Consider the following 22,830-nt stretch of genomic DNA (forward strand, 5'->3'; position numbering starts at 1 on the left):
ATGGGATCCATGGGGAATGGGATCCACACTCCTGCCATGGGACATGGGATCCATGGGACATGGGATCCATGGGGAATGGGATCCATGGGACATGGGATCCAAGCTCCTGCCATGGCTGGGCTGAGGGACCCAGCACAGTGTTGTTCCCACAGGAATGCAGGGGAACCCAGATCAGCTCCATGCTGACAGTGGTGCAGACCCTGAGTCTCCCAAGCTCATCTGTGAGCCCAGACCCCACAGTGATGTTTGTTCCCCCACTGTGCCTTCACCAGTGTCACCCCATCCTTCCAAGGGCTCCTACTGGCTCTGTGAGGGTGTGAGGGAACTGTCTCTCTGCGAGGTTTGTTCTTGCTTTCTTCTGTGAAAAGCAAGAACAAGGTGACTTTAAGCTGCATCAAGATTTTGGGTGTTGCGGCAGTGTGGGATATGAGGGCTCTCCCTGGTGTGGTTGTGCTGCTGCTCTCATTTCAAGCTGGTTGGGACAGACAAACATTTCCACAGGGCAGGCTCTGTACACTCATCACTCCCAAAAACCATTCCCCAAAAATGGGCAGAACCCCCAGCAAAGAGCAGAGCTGTGCAGGATGGAGAGTGGATGCCCGTGGCAGGGAGGGTTTGTCTTGTTTGTGGAAAACAGAGCTGGGAAGTCCTCCTTCTGCTTTCAGTACAAAGTTTATTTTACAGTTTGCAAAAAAAAACAGGCAATTGAGGTGTTCTGGCAGATTTTCCTTATGGGTTTATTTCAAACTGTGAAGTATGTTCAGTGTGAAATATTTCAGCTGCCATTTCCTTAAGCTATGCAAGACTAATGATATCCATCACTCATGCCCAAAGTGATGGATCTCCAGCGAGCCAGGACGTAAGAGAGATTCAAGAGAGAGATTAGCAATAATTAAAATAAATAAATGAGGAGGGACCAAAAGCAGAATTAAGTTGGAATTTTCTGCAGTGGAAGCCCTCGCAATATGTTTAGGCAGTATGTAGAGGGCTGGCACTTGTGCTTAATTCAGTGCTTGTGTTAGTGCAGTTCTCCTTAAACTGTGGCTTGTTTGAAGTAGTCCAGCTCTAAGAACTCATCTGGGGGTGGCAAACTCTTCCTGCAGAGATGAAGTAGCACACAAGTTTTGCATTAGTTCGTGCTGGCAGCCTGGCCCGATAACCCGAGCCAGCTGAGGTCCCTGCAATGGTTTCTCTCTAGTGTTGGAATAAAATGTCCTGAGTTGAAGCCAGATCACTGAGCTTTCTCCTCTTTCTGGAGGGACTTTCCTCTCTGCAATCTCCCTGGCTTGCCAAGTTCACGGGGTATTTTCTGTTCACTGGCATTAGAGAAGTGGGGAAGGAGATGACAGCTTTAATCGGTGAGGTGTTTGCTGGGGCTTTGCTTTCCCTGATTTCTTGGTAATCAAAAGCTTGTTTTGCTGGGGGATTCTTTGGGATGTGTTGGGATGGTCTGGCAAGGCTTGGTGGCTGATGAAACAACTCTGGGAGGGTGCGGCCCCGGGAACACTCCGAGCTCCGTGGGCTGACGGCAACCTCGGAGTGGCTCCTGCAGCCAAGGCTGCCTCAGGCCAGGCCACCCCTCGGGGGGAGCAAACACAGCTGAGCACAGCCTGCCCAAACCCAGGCCTTGCTGCTGGGTTTTGCTGCTGCTTCTCACAGGATCAGTCAGACAGCCCAGCCTGGAAGGAGTCTGGGGTGGAAAGTCAAGCTGTTCCATGAGAAACAGTCCAAGTGTTGTTCCTTTTCTTGGCGACAGAACAGTCGTGACTTCGGGGCAGAGCCAGGTGACAGGGGAGGGAAAGGTGTCCCCAGTAGAGGGGACAGCACACACAGCCCAAACTGCAAGGCTTTCAGAGGCAAGAGCTGCCTTCAGCTGCTGTCTGGGCTTTTTTCCCCATTTAACAATCCTACACTGGGCACACTCATCATTAAATCTACTGTGGATTAGTTACATTTGAAGTGGATTAGTTACCTGGGTCTGTCCTCTGTACACCTCACACAAAGTTACCAGGCTGCTGTGCTGTATGGTTTCACTCCCCACAGGACAGATGTCAGTTCTGCTGGCCAAAATCCAATTTGTTACTGACTGCTGGTATGAGAGACACGTTAAGGAGTATTTGTCCCTGCCCTGTGGTTATCCTGCCTCCATAATCCCTGCTGGGGAGTTAGCTGAGCTTCTCTTCCACTCATCAGTAGAAATTTGCTATATTACATGTGTTAAAGGTCTTAGAATTAAATGCTAATGCTAGGAAATGTGCCTGTTCTTTGCTGTTTTTGTGGGTTTTTTTAATGTGGTTCTACAATCCAGCTTGTTAATGATTTGCAATATTTAAGAACATGCCAAAAAATACCCACCACAGAAAATGCTATTAATGCTGAAAAAAAAAAGTCAGCAAGCAAAAATGGTATTATCAGTTTAGCACGAAACATTAGGTAAACATTTCACAGAGTATGTAAATAGTCAGAAGGGAAGAGGAGACCAAGTTACTGGGAATAACTACAGAAGAGGCACACAAACTTAAAAAAATATCAGTGACTGGAAGTTAGTGGCATAAAAAAGAGCTTAACCACATGTTTCTAACAGTTGTTAACCACTGGAACAGACCATGGACAGACACAGTTCATCATCTCTGACACTTGCTCAAGAAAGACAGGATTCTTTTCTAAACAAACCACATTAAACACAGGCTGGGTTGGTGAGGGAGCTCGAGGGGCTGCTGCTGCTCCAGGGTGGGCTGGGCTGTAGCTGATCAAGGTGCTGCAAGCAAAACTTGGTCTTTGGTTTCTTTTCCAGAGAAATCCATCTCTGGATTTGCGGCTTTTCCTCTGCCACATGTGGTGTGGACCAGGAGATGAAGTCATGGGTGATGCTGGGATTTACTGACCTCCTTTGGCCCAGAGGAGATCCACTGGAGGGGCAGGGGTGTAAGGGGGTGTCCTGCTGTCCATGAGGCTTCTGGCTGGAATTCCTTAGCAGCAGAGTTGGGTGATGGAGAGGAAAGGAGGGTATTCCACAGGTTTCCTGCTAGGTGTTATCAGTTGCTCTGCTCTGTGGTGTTTTAATCTGGATGTCAGGAGGAGCAGTGGTGCAGCTGCTTCGCAGATGTGAGGCCTGGGCTGGCTTCTCCTTCCATCCCCTCAAACAAAATGTGTGCAGGAGGTGGCTGCTCCCTCCTTAACAGTGATGGAGAGCTCTGTGGTGACGTCCTTGCTCACAGTGTCCTGTCAGACACTCGTGCTTGTCACGTGGGGTGGCTCTGGGTTTCCTCTGTGGCTGGGTAATTAATTATCATCCCATTATCTGGGCCTCGGAGTGGCTGTGGTTCGTTTGCTCCTGAGGTTGCTGTGCTCTGGAGCTCTGCTGGGCTTCCCTGAGCTCTGGGCACCTGTAAAGCTCTTTGCTGGGCCTGGGCTCATGGGGAAAATTCAGGGGATGCTGTGGTCCTGCCATAGCTCCTGTCCAGGGGCAGGGAATGAACAGACATTAACAATTCAATGGTGAAATAAAATGTAGTTTTACAATGAGTGAGTTTATCACCCTAAGAATGCCAGAATGCTTTGGGTTGGAAGGGACCTTAAATATCATCTACTTCCAACTCCCTGCCATGGGCAGGGACACCTTCCACTAGCCCAGAGTGCTCCAGCCTGGCCTTGGACACTGCCAGGGATCCAGGGGCAGCCACAGCTGCTCTGGGCACCTGTGCCAGGGCTTCCCCATCCTCACAGGGAAGAATTGCTTCCCAAAATCCCATCTAACCCTGCCCTCTGGCAGAGAGAAGCCATTGCCCTTGTCCTGTCCCTCTGTGCCCTTGTCACAAATCCCTCCCTGGCCTTCCCTGCCCATGTCTCCAGTACCAGATGGAGCTGAGTCTCCACTGCCCCTCAGACAGCTTTTCCATACTGGGACAGCCAGGCACAGCCCATACTGGTTCCTCATGGGACACAGTTCCCTGCCTGCAGCAGGTTTTCAGGAGCTCCCAGACCCCAGTGTGATGGTGACTGGATCCTCAGGGGTGGCTGGTGTCAGATGCTGCAGTGTCAGGGCTGTGTTTAAAGCTCTGTTCCTCAGAATCCCGCAGGAGTGTGGAGGTTGGCTGTTCCTCCACACTTGCTCTTTCAGCAGCCTGTGGTTCCATGGTGTCTGTACACAAGCCAGGACCCCAGCAGACGGTGCTCTAAAATGGCCACTCGGTTTCCGTTTTAAAAAGGGAGATTTCTCCACTTTCTGCTTCGAGGCTATATCTGTAAATAAGATTTTAGGATTTCTGTCATAATTATCACCACCCGTTACCTGCTCAAGCGCAACTTGCAAGATCACACCTCTTAAAATACAGTATCTTTGGGAGCTGGCATGTGGTTGATTCATATGTGTGAAGGTGTTAGGCATCCTGACCTAAACTGAAACAATCATTTGGTGGCACCCCTTCAGTGTATGCACAGCATGCACAAAAAGCTTTACTGGAAATGCTCCTTTCATTTGGGGTTTTTTTTCTCTGAAGTGCAGTGGAAACTCAGTTAAGAAGCTTGAAAAGAAGACAAAAATCAAGTCTGTCAGCAAGTAGTAATTACTCTCATAAAAGGTATTTCTTTAGTGTGGTTCATTAAAAAAAGGCTTTTCCTTCAGCAGGGCTTCATCACAGGGAAACTCCTCCTGTCTGGGCTCTGCAGAAGTGACAGCCAGGTCACGGCCATCGCTGCCTGACAAGCAGGTTTTTCGGAAAGTGCTTGGCTTTTCTAGAGCCTGGGTTTCTGCTGGTCTATCTGTAAACTGCTTTCGTTGTTATTATTTGTCATCTTGGTAGAGTGAAATTTCCGAGCTGCTCCTTAGGCACGAGCTCTTCCTCTCACTGTCCTTGCAGCCACCAAGCCACAGAGTCAGTTCAGGCTTGGCTGCCTCACCCAGCCAGTCCCCGAGGGGCTGCTGCAGCCTCACCCCCTTCACAAGGAAGGATCTCTTGACTGTATCTAAGTCAGCCCTCTTTCCATTTAAAGCCATGGGAAAACATTGTGAGGAGACATTCCAATTGTTGGTAGGAGGTCTTGGATTGGATATTTTATTTTTGCTGTAGCAATGCTGATAAATGAGCTGGGCAGGCAGATGAGCCCGTGGCACATCACAGGCCCAGCAGTGTTTGGGCAGAGAGCATGTCCTGCAGTGCTCTGACACCTCAGCCTTGCTGGGCTCTCTGGGTGTCAGGAGGGGGACTGGTGGCACTGGGATGTCTCACCTGGGTTATTCTCCTTCCTTCTTCTGTTAATCACTAGAAATAAACAGAATCTTCAGAGTTTACCTGAGGTGCTGAGAGCAGGTGGGAGGTATTGCAGTGGTGGGAGGGATACCTCGTGAATATTGACCACGTTCTTTAAATAACCACACTCCTGCTCTGCCTGTAATCAAAGACCCAGCTCTGGGAGCGTTCAAAGTCACTCTGTGTGTTCTCCGTGCAGCTGCTGGGGAGTGATCAAAGGCAGCAGCAGCCACGGCCCCGAGTGCTCCGCAGCAAAGCGGGCAGGATATATTGCTGCTCCCGTTTTAATTTGTTTTTTCAATAAATCAGGCTTCATTCCTATTCATCATGTAAAGCTGTTGGATGGCGAGCCGCTGCAGAATGCTAACTAATTTCATAATGCTCTGCATAAGGTGACCCACTTACAAGTTCATCCTTCAGTCGTGTTTAAGCTCTGGTCCTGATTTATGTAACAGCATATTGGTTTCATCAAGAGTTGTCTGATCACTCACTGTGTTGGCTCCTTCTTGACCCGTACATGATTTGTATTCTCCTCAATTTTAGGGAGAACTTTCTGTCTCCATGCACATATGTGCAGAAGAAGAGTAATAAACCTTCTTAAAAGTAGTCAGTGCTTGGAGTTTTTCTGTCACTTAAAGATATATTGGAGTGGGAACTAAAAGGAGTTTTAGGAAGCCTGCTGCAGGCAGGGCAGGGGATGCTCAGCACGAGATGTCCCTCACAGCATCGCCCTGTTTGCACATTTTTGGACTGTGATTAACATTGACTTTTGTGTGTTGTGAGTCACAGTCCCTTGGATTTGAGGGTGGGAAGGCAGGGGACAGTTCTTCTTCCTCTGGATTTTGCTCATACCCTTTTGTTTCTGAACTGAGAATCAAATTATAGGGAATTCCCTTCTCCTTACTTTAATTCATGGTACTTAACCTATCTCCCTTGCTGAGAGTGAGGTGTGCTGCCCAAATCTATCAGGCTGGTGTGATTTATTGCCCTCACTTCTCTTTAAATCCGTATTTGAAGTTGTTAATGAGGGACTTAACAAAGCTGAGACACTGGGGGTGCCTCACAATAAGCTCCGAGTTTCCATTGCTCTGAGTTTCAGTTTACTGACAGCTAACGAAGCTCCCAGTCCTGCAGGATACCACACAGAGCAGAATGTGGAATTGTGTGGATTCTCTGTGTGTGGAGCTACAGATGCTGTTCCTTTTCTCCTTCTAGCATTCCTTCTTCTGCCGACTGACGGAAGATAAGAAATCTGAGAAGTTCTTTAAGGTTTTTTATGATCGCATGAAGGTGGCACAGCAAGAAATCAAAGCAACTGTCACAGTCAACACCAGTGACTTAGGAAACAAAAAGAAAGATGAAGACTCGGACAGGGATGTCCCCAACAGGAAAAGAGGTAATCCCCAGTCATTCCCCTTGTGAAAGGGAGTGTGTTTTGAGCTCACTTCAGCTGATGCAATAATGCTCTGATCTCAGATCCCACAGAGCAGAGTTCAGAGATAGATCACTGGTGCCCTGGCTTGGGATTTCAAGAGCTTCATTCCCTCTTCATCCATCTGTGAGGTTGTGCTATTGAAATGAGGAATCTTTCTGAGCTGAGACTGCTGCTTTGTCTTGTGACAAGCTGCCCAAATCTGACCCGTGGTAACAACCCAGGATGGGGGTTTGTGGTCAGTGCCTTCTCAAACAAAAATCCCAATTTTGTTCTAAAGCAGGTCCTTTTACCATAACTCCTGCTAGTGCTAGATGTGTGTCCTATGCTGTTAATCCCCACAGTGATAACCCTGCTGTGGTTGGTGTAGAAGGTGCAGAGTGGGACACAGGCCCCTGGCCTACGCTATACACTCATCTAAGAGCCGCTGCTCAGCAGCTGGGCCTGCGGGTGAAGCTGCCAGGGCAACATCTGGACACATTTCCTGACCCTCTTTATCCAGTTTCCCTGAGGAAGATGTGTCCTCGTGTGTTGCAGTGAGGGAGCCCATGACCCAGATCACAGAGGAGGTCCGGGACCAGCTGCTGGAGGCGTCTGCGGCCACGCGGAAGGCGTACAACGCGTACCGGAGAGAGGCCGACCCCGAGGAGCACTACTCGGCAGGAGAGGGAGCCCAGGCTGCAGCAGACAAGGGCAAAGATGAGCTGGAGATGAGTGCTGTCATCTCCATCATGCAGCCCATCCTGCGCTTCCTGCAGCTGCTGTGTGAAAACCACAACCGGGATTTGCAGGTACCGCCTGGTTCCGGGCAGCTGTGCTCAGGGTGCCTCGTGCATTCGCTGCTGCCACACCATTATCCCTAATCCCAGGCCTTTTAAAATGGATTATGTGACCAATTATTCTCTTTGGTGTTGATGTTAATCCAAAAGAAAAAAAGTACTTATACCTTGCTGGGCTGTTACGAGCAAATCCAGTTATCCAGTGCTCTTTGAAAGGTACATGAAAGGTGGTGGGATGAACACCTTTTACAAAGTACGTGTTGAAAGCGAGCAGGGGTTGTGCTGTGAAGTTACTGATTCGCTTTTGAAAGGGGAGGGAAAGAAAAGTCATGTAGGAAAATGAAGAGGGCACTGGGACTTTGGTTCCAGCAGCCCTCAAGCTTAACTTTCCAGTAACGGGGTTCTCCTGGATTTTCTTGGATCTGTTCATGTGCAGAGTTGAACACTTAGTGAAGGTGCCAGGAAAGCCTCAGCTGCAGGTGAGGGACATGAAGGGCAATGAGAAGGGTTTCTAGGTTGTATCTGCAGAGAGGAAATAGGCAGAGGTGGGTTTGCTGTGGAATGGACACAGCCCCTGGTGGCAGAGGACAGGAGGAAGGTCAGGGAGCCCAGTGCCACCTTCACCTTGCCCTTTACTGGCCTCCACTGACCCTGCATCCCCGAGAGGTGATGACCCTGGTGAGGTCTGGAGCAAGGGAGTCTTACCCTTGGTGGAGAGTTGGGATGGGAAAGATCTAAACGAGCTGGATGTGCATTTAAACGAGCTGGAAGCCCCAGGCTCTGTGTGGAATTCTGGCCTCAGTCCTGGGCTCCCGAGTGCAGCAGGGAGTCTCAGAGATGACCAAGGTGACATGTGATGGGGAAGGAGAGGCAGGGGGAGCTGGGAGAGGTGGGGCTGGCGAGGAGGAGGAGGCTCGGATCCCTCACCATGTGTGCAAACACCTGATGGGAGCACAGGGAGAGTGGGCCAGGCTCTGCTCCAGCCGCCTCGTGACAGGGCTTGGAGTTGGCTGTGTCCAAAGGTCCTGGCAGCCTCAGTGTCCTGTGCTGCCCTGGGATGTGTCTGTAGAATTCCAGGGAGCCCAGGGCAGCTTCCCCTTCCAAAGGGGCTGCAGTTCAGATGATTTTTGTTCAGCTGGTGAGGCGCTGTACAATGTGCTAAATGTCCTCAATAAAGAGCAATAATTGCCTTGATTTCCCATTGTTCCGTGGCCGGCAGGAGCGTGGGACCCTGCTTTGCAGAGCTGCCAAATCGCTTCCTCTGAGCGGTGATGCCCCGGCAGCACGTGGGACCGCAGCTGCATGGAAACGTCCTGGGAGCATCTCTGAGTGCCCGGCTTATATACATCAGCCTTTCTCTCATTTTGAAGAAAAAGAGCCCTTTGATGTGTGTTTTGTCAGAGGATTTTCCTGCCGCTGGCGGTGTCGGTTCCCGTGGCACAATTCCAAACCGCACGCTCAGGATCCGCCGCTGCCTTTGGCGAGGCACCCGCAGCTATAGGAGCACAACTTGAATTCCAGCCAGTGCAGAAACTTGGCCTGGCCTCTTCCCCATCCCCAACAATTAGATTTCCCAAACAGCAGGTAGTTGTAGTCAGCTCTGAGAGAAAAAGGGATTTCTTTCTGTAGCAAAAAAACCCCAAAGGTAGAACAATTTTTCCAGTGTAATCCTCTTGCTGCCTGCCTGCCTCGAGGTTTGTCCTTCTCGCTCAGCCCCAAAGGGAAGGCAGAAGTGTCTGATCCTCCAAATTCTTGGTGTCTGCAGCTGGTACATGTAACTGAGCTCCCTGCAGTAGTGCCAGAGGACTCTGCCTGAAGGAAACAGGGAAGGACTCTCCAGGAAGCCGAGTGTCTCCCAGAATTGCACATTATAGTTGAGTGAGGGGTGAGTTGGGATCACCTGCCTGCTCATAAACCTTTCCAGGCTGTTGGGAGGTGATGTGCAAACACGGGGAAGTGCAGGTTATGCTGGAGGAGCTGCTGTGCTGAGGAGGAGGAGGAGGAGGAGGAGGAGGTCTCTGGGGTGCTCAGCTGCAGTGCTGTGCCCTCTGCATCAGTCAGCCCTTCCCTTGCCAGATACAGCCCCAGTTTGCTCCGTGTGGATGCTGTTCCTGCATGGGGCTGCAGGAGCTGCAGCACCTTCTCCAGATGAGAGCAAGGACTGGGATGAACGGGTGGGTGCATCCTTTCCCCATGTTGGAGCTGATCTGCAGATTTTGGATGCAGGGTGTGTCAGGGTCCCCACCTTGGGGTCACCCCCACCTCAGGCACTGGGGTGGCACACTCAGCACTGAGGAGCTGTGTTCCCTCCCCACAGCCTGTGCTGTGCTCTGGGTGACTGAAAATGAAGAGTTCACTCTGTCCTGGCTGAGACAGCAGCAGACACTCCCTGGGGCAGTTTCTCACAGTGCAGCAGGGTTTTGTTTTCTACAATTTTTTCTTTCCCCCTGTTTTAGCCTAACAATGTCCTCCTGCCTCTTGTGCCTCATTCCTCTTCTCTCCTTACTGAGTGTGGATCAAGCAGCTCAGGTGCAAGCTTAGCTGTAACCAGAATAAATGTTGTGCTGCAGCCAGGGAGCATTTTGCTTCCTCACTTTTATCCTTTCATTTTGCTTTTTTTCCTGGAGGGAAGGCACAAGCTCCAATTTCTGTAGGATCAACCTTTTTTACATTCTGACAAGTTAATCAGAAGTCAGGATACCAAATGAGCAATCAGCTGAAATGTGCTGAATCACTGTCACCTTTAGTCTGCTTTCATAGACAGCGTTTTCCTTTTTTAGCTTCGCCTTCCATTGAATCTGCAATTTCTCTCTCTGTTTGCCTTATAAGACTCATTAGTCTGACTCAGGCAGAGACAGCCAGGGACCAGGGCTGCTCCCTGGGCTGGCAGGAAGGATCCTGATGGTTCCATACTCCCATGGCTCCTGCTCCTCTGAGGCCTTTTTCACCCTGGAATTGTTGTTACTTGCTAGAATTAAGCTAAATAAGAGTTTTCCTGATGAAACTTCAAGGAAAAGCAAGTGGTAGTGGGAATGCTGGCAAACAGCATCTGAGTCACTGGGAAATTTGTTTTCATTAGCTGTCCTTCAGTTTTGGGTGGGTTTGGTGTTTTTTTTCATTTGGAATATAGGAGATGAGAAAGCTGTTAATCCATGGCTTTTCCTTAGAGGAGCTGCTCCTAATCAGCAGCTTGTAGCAGGAATCACAATAATTATGTGGAAAGAAACGCAGTGGAGAGAATTCCATTATAAGGCACCTTCCTTCAAGGTGTGCTCTCAGGTCCCCCTTGTGCAGGTGGGGCTGCTGGCCCCAGCCAGGGGATGGCTGCTCCCACCCTGGAGAGGGGTCTGGGAGGAGGGAGCCTTGAGTGGTGCTTGGCTGGGAAGTGCAGCAGGTGGAGTGGAGCTTCCAGGCTCCAGAGAGCTTCCCAGAGTGCCTGTTCCCTGCTGGGTGTGTCAGGCTCTAATGGATCTCTCTGTCTGTGGGATGCACTCTGTTTATTGCTGTAAAACGTGAAGCCAACAAGCTGCTCAGGAGAGCAGCATGTTGCAAATAAGCCCTGGAAAGAGGCTTAAACTGCTTGTACAGTGAGCCAGAGCAATCCACCATGCAGTGGAACTGGGGATGGATGAACTTAATAAATACTATCAGCCAAACAGCATTTTGCATGTTTTTTCCCCTCTCTCATGGCTTTGACACTCTCCTTACAGAATTTCCTACGCTGCCAGAACAACAAGACAAACTACAACCTGGTGTGTGAGACACTGCAGTTCCTGGACTGCATCTGTGGGAGCACAACTGGGGGACTTGGACTTCTGGGTCTGTATATAAACGAGAAAAACGTGGCACTGATCAACCAGACGCTGGAAAGTTTGACTGAGTACTGTCAGGGGCCCTGCCATGAGAACCAGGTAATGAATCCAAAGCTGGGAAATGCATCCCCCTTTCTCCCTGGGCCTCAGCTCTGCTAGGCTGCTGCTGTCTTACAACACTGCCCACTTTACTTGCCCCACAAACTGGAGGATTTTTTCCTTTATAAGCTCCTCATAATCAACTTGTCTTTCTCGGGGCCCCTCTGAGGAGCTGACACACTCAAAGCAGTGGAAGTATTTCTGCTTTGCTAAGATCTGTTTCATTAAATTGGATGGGGAGAGGGGGGAATTTCTGTGCTTCATATAATCCCAGAATGGGTTGGGTTGGGAGGAACCTTTAACATCATCCAGTGTCACCCCTGCCATGGCAGGGACACCTTCCACTATCCCAGAGTGCTCCAAGCCCCCTCCAACCTTGGGCACTGTCAGGGATCCAGGGCCAGCCACAGCTGTTCTGGGCAATCTGTGCCAGTTCCTGCTTATTCTCTCCATTTCCTTATTGACTGAACCATGGTATTGTCCTGAAAATGGAATGTGACTTTTCTGCCTTTCTTGTGTCTGCAAGAGGACGTGTGAGGCTGTGCATGCCAGGGAGAATTGTCAGTGTCCCTCTGCTCTCAGGATCAAGTGGAATAAAACCCTTTAGGTGTGGAGTTCACTGACAGAGCAGGGCTCTTTCTGGATTTGGAAGCCAGCAAGCTGCTGTTTGTACATTTTAGTTACAGACCATCCCAAAAGCAGGCCAGAAGGTTACGGAAATTCCCGTTCTTTGTGTAGGCAGGGCTGAAGTAGGTGTTGATTGGCACATTTATAATAAAGAAAACTCTCCCTAATCTCAGCAAAACACTGTTCCTCCAGCCTGCACACTTTGGCATGGAAATGCTGCATTTATCAGCTGTGCTTCTTCATGCTTCCTGAGGCCGGGGGCTCCAGTAGGACCACGGCCGAGGAGAGGAAAAGCTTGGAACAGAATGCTTTAATCTCTTGTTGTTGCACTGCCTGGAGCTCTGTGTGCAGCTCTCCAGCCCGGGCAGCCCATGAGGTGATGACAGAGGGGACTCTGCTGCTCTGGCAGGGTCACCAGCCCGGGCTGTGTTTGTAGTGCAGGCAATTAGTGAAGCCTGATGACTTTTCTTTGGACAGAACTGCATTGCTACTCACGAGTCCAACGGCATTGACATCATCACAGCGTTAATCCTCAATGACATCAACCCTCTGGGAAAGAAGAGGATGGACCTCGTGTTGGAGCTGAAGGCAAGTGAACAACGCTCTGTGCGAGGCACATTAGCAGTGAGATAAAACAGAATTGTATTGTTGGAACTACGTGGGTGTTTAGTATATCCCAATATTCATAAGTGCACAGAAAAATTATATACATCAGGGAGCTGCAGGCAGTGCCCAGAGATTGTTTGTCACAGGTATTTCATCTTTTAAATGCTGACATGGAGCCACCAGTTCTCACATGGGGGATGCAGGCAGTCAGAACATGCTGAGGAATCCTAAAATTACTTCCTGTAAAAAATACAAAGCTGATGAAAACTGTCCTGTTGTTGCTGAGCTTTTACATGGGCAATGGAAGTGAAATTTCTCATGTTGCAACTACTTTCCTAACACTTTATTGCTGTTGTTTAATCAGTTGACATTAAATCATCAACAGTTTTTTAGGGCTGTCCATATTAGTGCTGAAATAATTAGCCCTGGTGCTGGTTTCAAAACACAAAAACACAGGAGCAGGTTCCCCTCTAGCAACAGCAGTCCCACAGCACTCTTGCTTCAGCCTGGGCTTGAGAAATATTTCCTTTCTGACTTATTGCCCTGCCTGACACTGCAGTGTCTCCTTGTTTTCCGTTGCCGACTCACACCATTATTATGGGTAATGTGGGTTTTTTATTATTGTAAATAAAAAATGCTCTTAGACTCGATTAGCATTATACTTCAAAATTAAATACTTTTATTGGGTTTTATTGTCAGGCATGATGGATTTTAATCTTAATTGTTTGTATTAAAGTAGTCTGGTGCCTTGTGGTAGTTTCCCATTTCCTCCCCGTGTTCCTTGGCGTGAGCAGACTGCAGAGTGATTTCAGTTAAAAGCAGCAAAGCACGTCTGTCTTCAGCCCTGGCTGTCCCTTGATTTAATCAGCAGCATCTTCAACAGAGCTGAGCTGCACCATTTGGGAGCTCAGAGCTTGTGGTGATGCTGCAGCATCTTTAAACCAAACCAAAACAACGTGAGCATGAAACAGCAGCATTTTTTGATATTTAAACCTTGGCTGGGGTTAGTTTGATGTCTCTCAGTAAGTAGGATTTGGGGAATAAACTGCTAAAAAGCCCTGTATAGGTCAGTAATTAGAGGAGAGGGGCTTGGTGAGGTGGGGCTGAGAGCCCTGGGCTGGGTGGCACAGCCTGCCTGCAGTGGCTGCTGGCTGTGGGACCCATGTCCCTGAAGCCCTTCTGGCAGCAGAGCGGTGCCACCCAAGCTGGGTACCCTCATCTTTTGGCTCCTGGCAGTGATTCCATTGCTTTTCCCTCCCCTCAGAACAATGCTTCCAAGCTGCTCTTGGCCATCATGGAGAGCAGGCACGACAGCGAGAACGCCGAGAGGATCCTCTACAACATGAGGCCCAAGGAGCTGGTGAGTCCTGGCACCACTCCCCAGCTCCTGACTGTTCCTTTGCACAGGAGACAAAGTGAAAATCCCTTGTGCTCCAAGAGCTGTGCAGCAGCAGGCCTTTGGGGCTGGTTAATGATGTAGGAACTGCTGGGAACACAAGCAGGAGATCCCAAGCACAGCCAGAGCACCCCTGACTTGTGCCAGCACTCGGGGCTGCCTTGGGGCCGGGGTCAGAACGTGACACAGGTGCAGAGAGGGTGGCCTGGGGGTGTGACCTTCAGGGAGATGTGAAGCTCAGTTTGTTGTGCCAGCAGGCTGGGCTGAAGCTGAGATCAGTTTGTCCTGGGAGTGCAGAAAGCCATTGACCTCCCTTGGAATGTCCCTGCCCCGCTCCCGTTCCCGTCCGTAGGAGTGCCGAGGGTGTGCTGCCCTCAGCAGCTTCCAGCCTTTGCCTGAGCCTCCTCTCCTTGCCTCTGTCTCCTTCTCCAGGTGGAAGTGATCAAGAAGGCTTATCTGCAGGGAGAAGTGGAGTTTGAGGATGGAGAGAACGGGGAAGATGTGGCGGCGTCTCCGAGGAACGTGGGACACAACATTTATATCTTGGCTCACCAGGTAAAGTTTCACCACGAGTCACAAACTGGGAAAAGCCAGAGCCTGCTTTTCCCTGGAGCTGTTCTCATGGCTCATCTCTGACACTGACTCACTGCACATTCTCTTGTTATCTGAGCAAATCCGAATTTTAACCAGAAACAAAAATAGTATAATACAAGAAAATTTGGGGAATTTTCTTTTATAGTGGGAAGCAGGCAGGGTCTGGACCGAATTCCTGAGGACACGTGGCTCAGTTCTTGGCAGCACTGAGCAGCAGTGTATTACTTTTCAGCTGTATCAAAGGTTACTTCATACTCCCAAAGAAATTCTACTCACAGATCAATTAAAGTGTAATCAGCAATCCTGGTCCTTGCCACATTCTCTCTCTGCTGCAGCCACACAGAGCCATTGTATTGATACAATGTGTGTTTGAAAGGTAAAAGAACCAAAGGGGAGAAAAACGTATCTAAATCTACTTAATATATCGGTGCTACATCTCTCACTGCATTGGAGACTTCTTGTTCCTCCAGCATCTGAGCAGACAAACCCTCACTGTGCTGCAGGATCAATTTGGAGCATCCAGCAGCATTTTTGGAGCGGTGCTCTGTACATCTGCTGCTCGGTTGATGCAGATTTTCTCTTTGTCCCTGCCTGGATCTTTGGGTGATGAGCACACCTTTGGGTTAGGGTGGTGTAGAGGGACAGACAGAATGTGAATTTCTGTGTGATCAGAAAGATTCCAGGCAAAGGGTGGGAGAGGATGGGGAAAAGAGGAGTACAACACTGGCATTAAAGAAATACATATTTGAATCATTCTGACTTGCTCCCAAAATAGAGCTGCAGGGTGTCTGGTTGGAACAGAACAAGCCTTCTGTCAACTTTGCCCTTTCCTAGCAGCTGACTGCGTACTATTTCTTTTTTTATGCCAAAAAATCAGAAATTTAATATCACAGAGAGACATCTGGTGTCTCCCACTCCCTGTGCATTCCTTTATTTTAGTTGGCTCGTCACAACAAAGAGCTGCAGAGCATGCTGAAGCCGGGGGGTCAGATGGAGGGGGACGAGGCGCTGGAGTTCTACGCCAAGCACACGGCGCAGATCGAGGTACCGGCAACCCGCAGGGCTGAGCCCCCGGGGAGCACCAGGGAGAGCAGCCCCAGTGCATTATTCATGCTGCTGTCACAGCTCTGCCTGCCTGTGTGTGGACTGTTGTCTCTGATACAGAGCACAGAGAGGGAGTTATTTATTTAATTCGCCGGCAGTGGCGGGGGGAGCTATTCCTGAGCTGTCATGTGTGGGCTCGGGGATGGAGCTGAGCAGAGCTCTCTTGGCAGGAGGAAGTGTGGCTTCGCTTCTGTTACATTTTGGCCGGTGCTGTTGCTGAATCCAGAAAGTTTGTGATAGCTTTTGCCACTCTTTCTGGATTCAAATGACAGTTTGGCCTCGTGTGCCATCTAAGAGCTTTATAAAACGTTCACAAATGAGGAGATTTCCTGGAGAAGCTGTGGCTGCCCCATCCCTGGAGCTGTCCCAGGCCAGGCTGGACAGGGCTTGGAGCAGCCTGGGACGGTGGAAAGTGTCACTGCCCATGGCAGGGGTGGGACTGGACAGGCTTTAAGGTCCTTCCAACCCAAACCCAAAGCAGTCCATGGTTCTATGACTTCACAAAACTCTCTGATAAGCAATAGAGATATAACTGTTATTCCTTGTTCTTGCCCATTGCTCAGATTTGTCAGTATTCTTGAATTAGGCCACCACATTGCCCTGAACCCCATCCCAGCTTTGGTGCAGGATTCTCTGGGCCCCTTGGGAATCCCAGCTAAGACCAGTACTGCCAGAATAAGACCACAGCATAGAAATTACAATTCTGGAGCTAAACATAGACATAGTCTGAAAGGTAAATTAAATTAAATCTGTGTCGAGATGCTCTTCTTTGGAAATGTGTCTGCATGTAGCTGGTTTGAAAGGGGGAGAAAAACAGGCAGAAAAGCAAGAAATAGAAGCATTTAGGAAGCAGGCAGGGCTCACGAGGCTGCTGTGCAGATTGTCAGGTCGGACCGCACCATGGAGCAGATCGTGTTCCCCGTGCCCAGCATCTGCGAGTTCCTCACCAAGGAGTCCAAGCTGCGCATCTACTACACCACGGAGAGGGACGAGCAGGGCAGCAAGATCAACGACTTCTTCCTCAAGTCTGAAGACCTCTTCAACGAGATGAACTGGCAGAAGAAACTGCGAGGTGGGTCAGTGCTGCTCCATGTGGGGCAGAGCACTGGGCTGGGGATTTTGGGGTTTGGGCTTTGAGCAGCAGGTGGTTCCCCCAGTGTGGCAGCAGCCTCGAGAGTGGTTTGCAAGAGCTGCTCCTTGCAGGGTGCTGGGGTCAAGGCAGCTGAATGCTGGAGCAATAGGGACCCTCTGGAGGGGATCCAGGGCAGAGTGGGAAGGAGCAGCACAGGTTGTCCTTTCTGAGATCCAGCAGGAAAGAACAAACGTGTGGAGGAGTAGCTGAAATGAGAAGGGGACACGGGAGGAGAGCAGTGACCTGTGCTGGGTGCAGGGGGGAGTAAGGCTGGGGAATGCAGCAGGCTTCCACCTGTAAAGGTCTTTTCCAGCTGTAAAGATTCTGTGGATTTAGGGCATCTCTAGGAGTGGAGATGTTTAAGAACAAGTCAGAGATGGATTTCTCAGTAATGGTAAAGTAGAATTCATCCCTTTTTGGCAAGCAGACCTGCTGACAGGTTGATGAGTCCTTTCCATCCCTATGACGCTAAAATGTCTGAACGCAGGTGTTTTCAAGCACTGATTTTCCCTCTGTGGTTCCCACTGGCAGATGGGAAATCCCTTAAAATGATATTCTGATTCACACAGTGCCACTACATTCCCCAGTAAACCTTCTAGCTCATTTGCTTACATTTTTGTTCCCGTTGTGCTGAAGGCCATGTGCTGCAGCTGAGGCTCAGTGGGGAGAGGTGCCCAGCAGTGACCCTGGGAGATGGGAGAGAGGGCAGCTCCTTCCTGCCCCAGCATCCCCAGCATCCCCAGCATCCCCAGCATCCCCACCATCCCCACCATCCCCACCATCCCCACCGTCCCCACCGTCCCCATCTGCCATCTGATCCTGCTGCTGCTCCCCTGCCCTGCAGCAGCCCCACTGCAGCACTAAGTGCAAGAGCAGGACTGGTCTGGAACCTCCTCTTGGGGCAGATGTGGGACTGCTTCCAGAAATCTGAGAGCTCTGCAAGGAACCTGGGAGTGTGGCATCCTGAACAAATCACAACTTCAACAGCATCTGTGTAGTCTGTTAGATTTTGTTTGAGTCACTTTGGGGCTGTCTCCAAGCAAGCTGTGAAGGCATCCATCATTAACAGCAGACCACAAATTAGCCAAGATCCACCTGCAGGAGTGGAGAATACTTCTTTTGTTTTTTCTTCAAAAAAACTGGGATCATTTCTTCTGTCTCTAATATTCAGGTCTTGCCTTGCCTCTGAGTGACTTTTTACTTTCATACAGTTGTTTCTCACATTTTCAGTAGAGTTTGTGTTGGAGCTGTGACCTCTGGCAGTGCTGTGTGTGTGCTCATGTGATGCCAGAGTTTATTCAACCCTCAAAAATACTTCTAAAATAAAGACCCATGTACCTCTCCCTTCAGCTCGTGGTGCTGCCCCATAATCTGAGCACCAGAAGCCTCTTAATTGTTAATTAAGAATGGAAATGAGCTGCTGAAGCCAGGCTGAAGCACTGCACAGAGTCACTGTCCATCCCCAAAGGAAGGTGTAAAGTTAAACCTAGACCTTTATAATCACCCTTATATAATTTCATATGAATTAATTCAGCCTGGTTACAAATTCTTCCAGTTGGAAGGAAATTGGGAACATGGAGTTATTGTGGATTTCTTTACCCCTTTGTTAGCTGGGGGTGTGAGAGGAGAGGATTTGCTGGAGAGAGGTGGTGGCTGTAAGGCTCAGAGCCTGCTGCATGTAATAAATTACCCTTCAGCCCAGAGTCTGCATTTGCAGCTTGTTCCTAAATTTTACTGAGAGCTTTTTCTTTGCTTTCTGATATCTAAACACACTGCCTCCTTCCACCAGGGCAAAACAGTCCTTTCCCTCCTTTGTGAGCATTTTTAATGGATTTTTTCACTACTCTAGATTTCAGGAGGACACAGTTTGCTGTGCAGGAAGCCTGCAGGAGCTCAAATCAGGGGAATTTTGCCTGGGTGCAGAGGGAATTATTGCAAGAGAAGCTTCTTGGCTTCTCTTTTGACTTTGGGTTCACAACCACTTCAGCAAAGGAATCTTTCTGTTTTCTGCCTCTTGGTTCTGGCTGCAGGGATTATTAAAATTTGGAGTCTTGTTGAGAAGTATTTCTGTGTAACATGAAGGATTTAAATGTGCTGTTGGACTGTTCCTTGGGCTCTGTGCAGATGTGCTGAGTCCTTTGCCCCTGGGGCAGAGGGAAGGCTGGGGAGCTTCACCCCCTGGTTATTCTGGGGCTATTTTGGGCTGTTCCCAGCAGAAAATGAATTTGCAGGTGGCACTGTCTGGTGCAGGTGAGCTGCTGGCAGCAGCAGAACACAGAGGGATGGGGCTGGAGCTCAGTGCTCGTTTTCCTCCTCCAAATTGTTTTTTGTGTGACTCTGAGTACAAAGAATATTTATTAGGGGAAGCCTCCAGTGCTTGATCTCTGCAGATTCTCAGCTTGTTCTCTTGCTGCTGCTAAACCATGTTTGAAACAGGGATCCTTTGCCTTAAAACACCAGCTAGGAATCTTGAAGGGCCCCCAAGATGAAGGATAATTAAATAAACTTCAGAATAAGCCATGAATATTATTACTTTTGGGCAAACTGAAAACAAACTTGTTTTGGTGCTGATATATTTTTTTTTTTTATATATAGAGACCTTTTACTTTAACTAAACTGTCCATTAAAAAGAAACAATTTTCTCTTTTTCAGCTCAGCCTTTCCTGTACTGGTGTGCTCGGAACATGTCTTTCTGGAGCAGCATTTCCTTTAACCTGGCTGTCCTCATGAATCTGCTCGTGGCATTTTTCTACCCATTCAAAGGAATTCGAGGAGGTACTGATACTTAACCTAAAAAACCATGTGAACAAATAAGGTGTCAGGAGCCAAATTCTGCCCTCCCCACTCGTGTCTGTGCACTGCTGTTTACATCAGTGGGGGTAGGAGAACAGAATTGGGATTTTTAAGTTGCCTTGTTTTAAATTGTGCTGTTCTCTTACTCTTTCTTGAGGCCTTTTTAAGGAAAATGTAGACCCATGCTTTTTCCTAGGGGAAAAAATTACCCGAGACAAACATCCACCTTTAATTGCCTGACTGTTCTACTTCAGTTTAAAGTCCTGTAATTAAGGATTGAGCTAAAAATAGACAAAATGTTGAATGTGTTGTTTTCCTTGAGCTTGCAGTTTATTAATGGCATTTTCCACACACTTTTCCTGGTGCTCCAGGAGGCCTCTGAGTGCTGGGGGTGGGTGACAGGGGGTAAATCCTTGGGGGATGAGGGAGAAGAGCCCATTCCCAGGATGGCCTGCCCAGGGTTGTGTGGGGCTGGTGGCTGTCAGAGCCTTGGATCCAGCAGATCCAGCCTTGGATCCAGCCCAGCTGCACCCCGGGGCAGGGCAGGGCTGCAGTCCTGTCAGCAGCAGTTGGGAAATGTGCAGGGATATTCTCAGCAATGTCATGTGCATCACTTGCAGGATGATGTGAATCTCTAGGTAGGAGCTTTTTCCTTGCGTGTAGGGGGTTTGCATCCTGAGAAAGCCTGTCAGAGGGATATTTTAGAGTGAATTCCAGTGCTCCTGAGAGGGGGAAGAGAACAGTTTTACCTTCTGCCATCAGGAGCAGCCGGCTGTGGCTGCAGCTGCTGTGCCTCGGTGTCACACCCAGTGTCAGCAGAGTGGGCACAACCCAGATCCTCGCTGGAAGGCTCTGACAAGCCCAAAGAGCAGCTGAATTTCTGTCTCTAGCTGCAAAGATCCCAAGTTAAAAGCTCTGAATTGATGGCTGCCAGCAAAGCTGCTGGTTAAATGAGTTCCCTGAGATTACAAACTGCAAGACTGGGGCGGGGGGGTTGTTTGGCATTTTGAAGATGCCCTACCCTACATATTTGAAATTCTTTATTTATCAGGTAACATTTTGATAAAACCTCTTCCTCTCCTAGTTAGAATCCAAAAAGTAAAAGAAATAAATACATGTGTATCTTATATTTAGCTTTTAAAAAAAAAGAAAAAAGAAAAAGACTCTTCCAAACAGACTGTTTGGGGGAAGTTGTCAGTGTCTTGAATTGCTCAGACACGGTGAACTGAGCAGCTGATGAGCATCTGACAGTAGCAGAAGCTGTAAAACTTCTGACTTGAGGAGCAGAAACAAAACTGGATGCCTGGAATTGGGTACTGGAATGATGAGAATTCCAGAGACGGGGAGAAGTTCCTGCTGGTCGCATGTTCCTCCTGCCTGTGGTTGTGGAGGGACTCCCCGTGCTCCCAGCAAGGCTTTGGGGTCAGCTTGGGTGCAGGGGTTGGTGAGTGACCACCCTGAGCTCCTGAGGCTCTGCTCCCAGCCTCTCTCTATCCCTGGGAAGGAGAGGGGAGCCCGAGCCCTGCTGTGCCCTGAGGTGACACTGCTGGGTCCCCTGAGCTCCTGGCACTGCCCTCCTGGTGCTGCTGGGCTTCTGGACCAGGCCCAGGTGGGTGTTCCAAACCACACCTGAGGGCTTCAGTCCCTCCAGGTGTTCCTTCAGACCCGCTGGGAGCTGCTGCAACTCCTGAAAACAAATATATTCCCAATAAATCTTGTTTGGATTTTAGATAAGTCACTCCTAAATAAGCTGCTGCACATTTCTCTGTCCCCTCTCCATGCTGTTGCTTGTTCCCACTCAGTGACTCCATTCCCAGCCCTGCACCTTGTGCTGTGTGACAGCTCCAGGAGCCCAAACTCCCCCCAGGCAGCCAAAACAGCTGTTCAACTTTACGCTTATTAACTTTTAATTTCCATCCATCCTCTGCTGTCTTTATTAATCTGCAGTGATTTGGAACAAGATTAAATGGCTGCTCGTGGTAGTCAGATGAGAGTAATATTTCCTAAGCTGCCTGAGTTTGGGAGCAGGGGGAAAAAGCCCTGAGTGAGGATCTTGCCAGTCAGACACAAGTTCTGTGAGAATGTGTTTGCTGAAGGGCTGCAGAGTGTTGTGAAATTTGGGGGGATCTTGTTTTTTCTTCTATTGAGGAATCAGTTGCTTGAAGACAAAAAATTTTTAAGTCATATTTGAGAAAGAGGTGCATCACATTCTGCATAAACCTGGGGTAAATGGTGTTTTGGGCTGAATCTTTTTTATGGCTCTTTCAGGGAAGTGTATTTTTAGCTACACGGGTGTTGTGTAAGCAGCCAGTCTCACGGGACAGTGTAAATAGACCCAGAAATAGCAAGAGATGGCAAAAATGGGTACAAGGGTCTGCCCAGAAGCATGTCAGGAGGCTCTGGGGGAGTGTCCTCACCTGCCCAGGCACTGCCCAGCACATCTGCACAGGGCCCTCAGCGCTCAGGTGTGCAAGCAGTGAGCACCAAAACAAAGATCCCACAGTCCTTGCCATGTGCAGTGCTTTAGTAGCAGGTTTGTGATTAAAACCTGCTGAGGGCTCTGGGCCCAGGTGCTGCTGTGCAGTCAGGGGTGGCTGAACGGGGCTGGGTGATGCTGCAGCAAGGATGCAATGAATGGCAGCAGTCTGCTTATGCAGGAATTTGTTTCTCCCCTGGCCAGGCACTCTGGAGCCCCACTTGTCTGGCTTGCTGTGGACAGCCATGCTCATCTCCCTGGCCATCGTCATCGCTCTGCCCAAGCCCCACGGCATCCGGGCCCTGATCGCCTCCACCATCCTGCGCCTCATCTTCTCCGTGGGCCTGCAGCCCACCTTGTTCCTCCTGGGAGCGTTCAATGTAAGAACACAGGGGCTCTCTCACCTCCTCTGGCCCCTTGTGTAAGGGTTCCTCACCTGCACGTGGGGTCGTGGAGCAGAAAGGGCCTGGGATGTGCTGGTGGCACTGGAGGGAGGGAGGAGGGATTCCCTCCTTGGGCCGTTCCTCGCACAGCTGCTCTGTGGGGTGTGTTTAATCCTCAGCTCCGAGGTTCTGCTCGGTGCAGGAACAGCTCCAACCTCAGACAGGCACAGGGAGGAGTCTCTGTGACCTGAAGCAAGTGGTTATTCACCCAAACTCCACAGAATTTATGGGGCTGTGTGAGGCTCACTGAGTGATGCATTGTGAGTTATTGGGGAGCAGCTGAGGGAG

At 49.5% G+C, this 22,830-nt stretch overlaps 1 protein-coding gene across 13 annotated transcripts in view; it reads left to right on the forward strand.

Moving 5' to 3' along the window:
- The window catches only part of ITPR1 (inositol 1,4,5-trisphosphate receptor type 1), a 159,492-nt gene that overhangs the window by 111,862 nt on the left and 24,800 nt on the right, over positions 1-22,830 (forward strand). For all 13 annotated transcript variants that reach the window (XM_033517333.1, XM_033517334.1, XM_033517335.1 and 10 more), the window contains 10 exons: positions 6,465-6,645; positions 7,219-7,472; positions 11,171-11,371; positions 12,476-12,586; positions 13,869-13,964; positions 14,433-14,555; positions 15,534-15,638; positions 16,578-16,770; positions 19,483-19,605; positions 22,304-22,479. In XM_033517333.1, coding sequence (XP_033373224.1) covers positions 6,465-6,645; positions 7,219-7,472; positions 11,171-11,371; positions 12,476-12,586; positions 13,869-13,964; positions 14,433-14,555; positions 15,534-15,638; positions 16,578-16,770; positions 19,483-19,605; positions 22,304-22,479 — 1,563 coding nt within the window. The remainder of the gene's footprint in view (positions 1-6,464; positions 6,646-7,218; positions 7,473-11,170; positions 11,372-12,475; positions 12,587-13,868; positions 13,965-14,432; positions 14,556-15,533; positions 15,639-16,577; positions 16,771-19,482; positions 19,606-22,303; positions 22,480-22,830) is intronic.

Source organism: Parus major, chromosome 12 (assembly GCF_001522545.3).
Source record: "Parus major isolate Abel chromosome 12, Parus_major1.1, whole genome shotgun sequence".
In the NCBI taxonomy this organism is placed as follows: Eukaryota; Metazoa; Chordata; class Aves; order Passeriformes; family Paridae; genus Parus; species Parus major.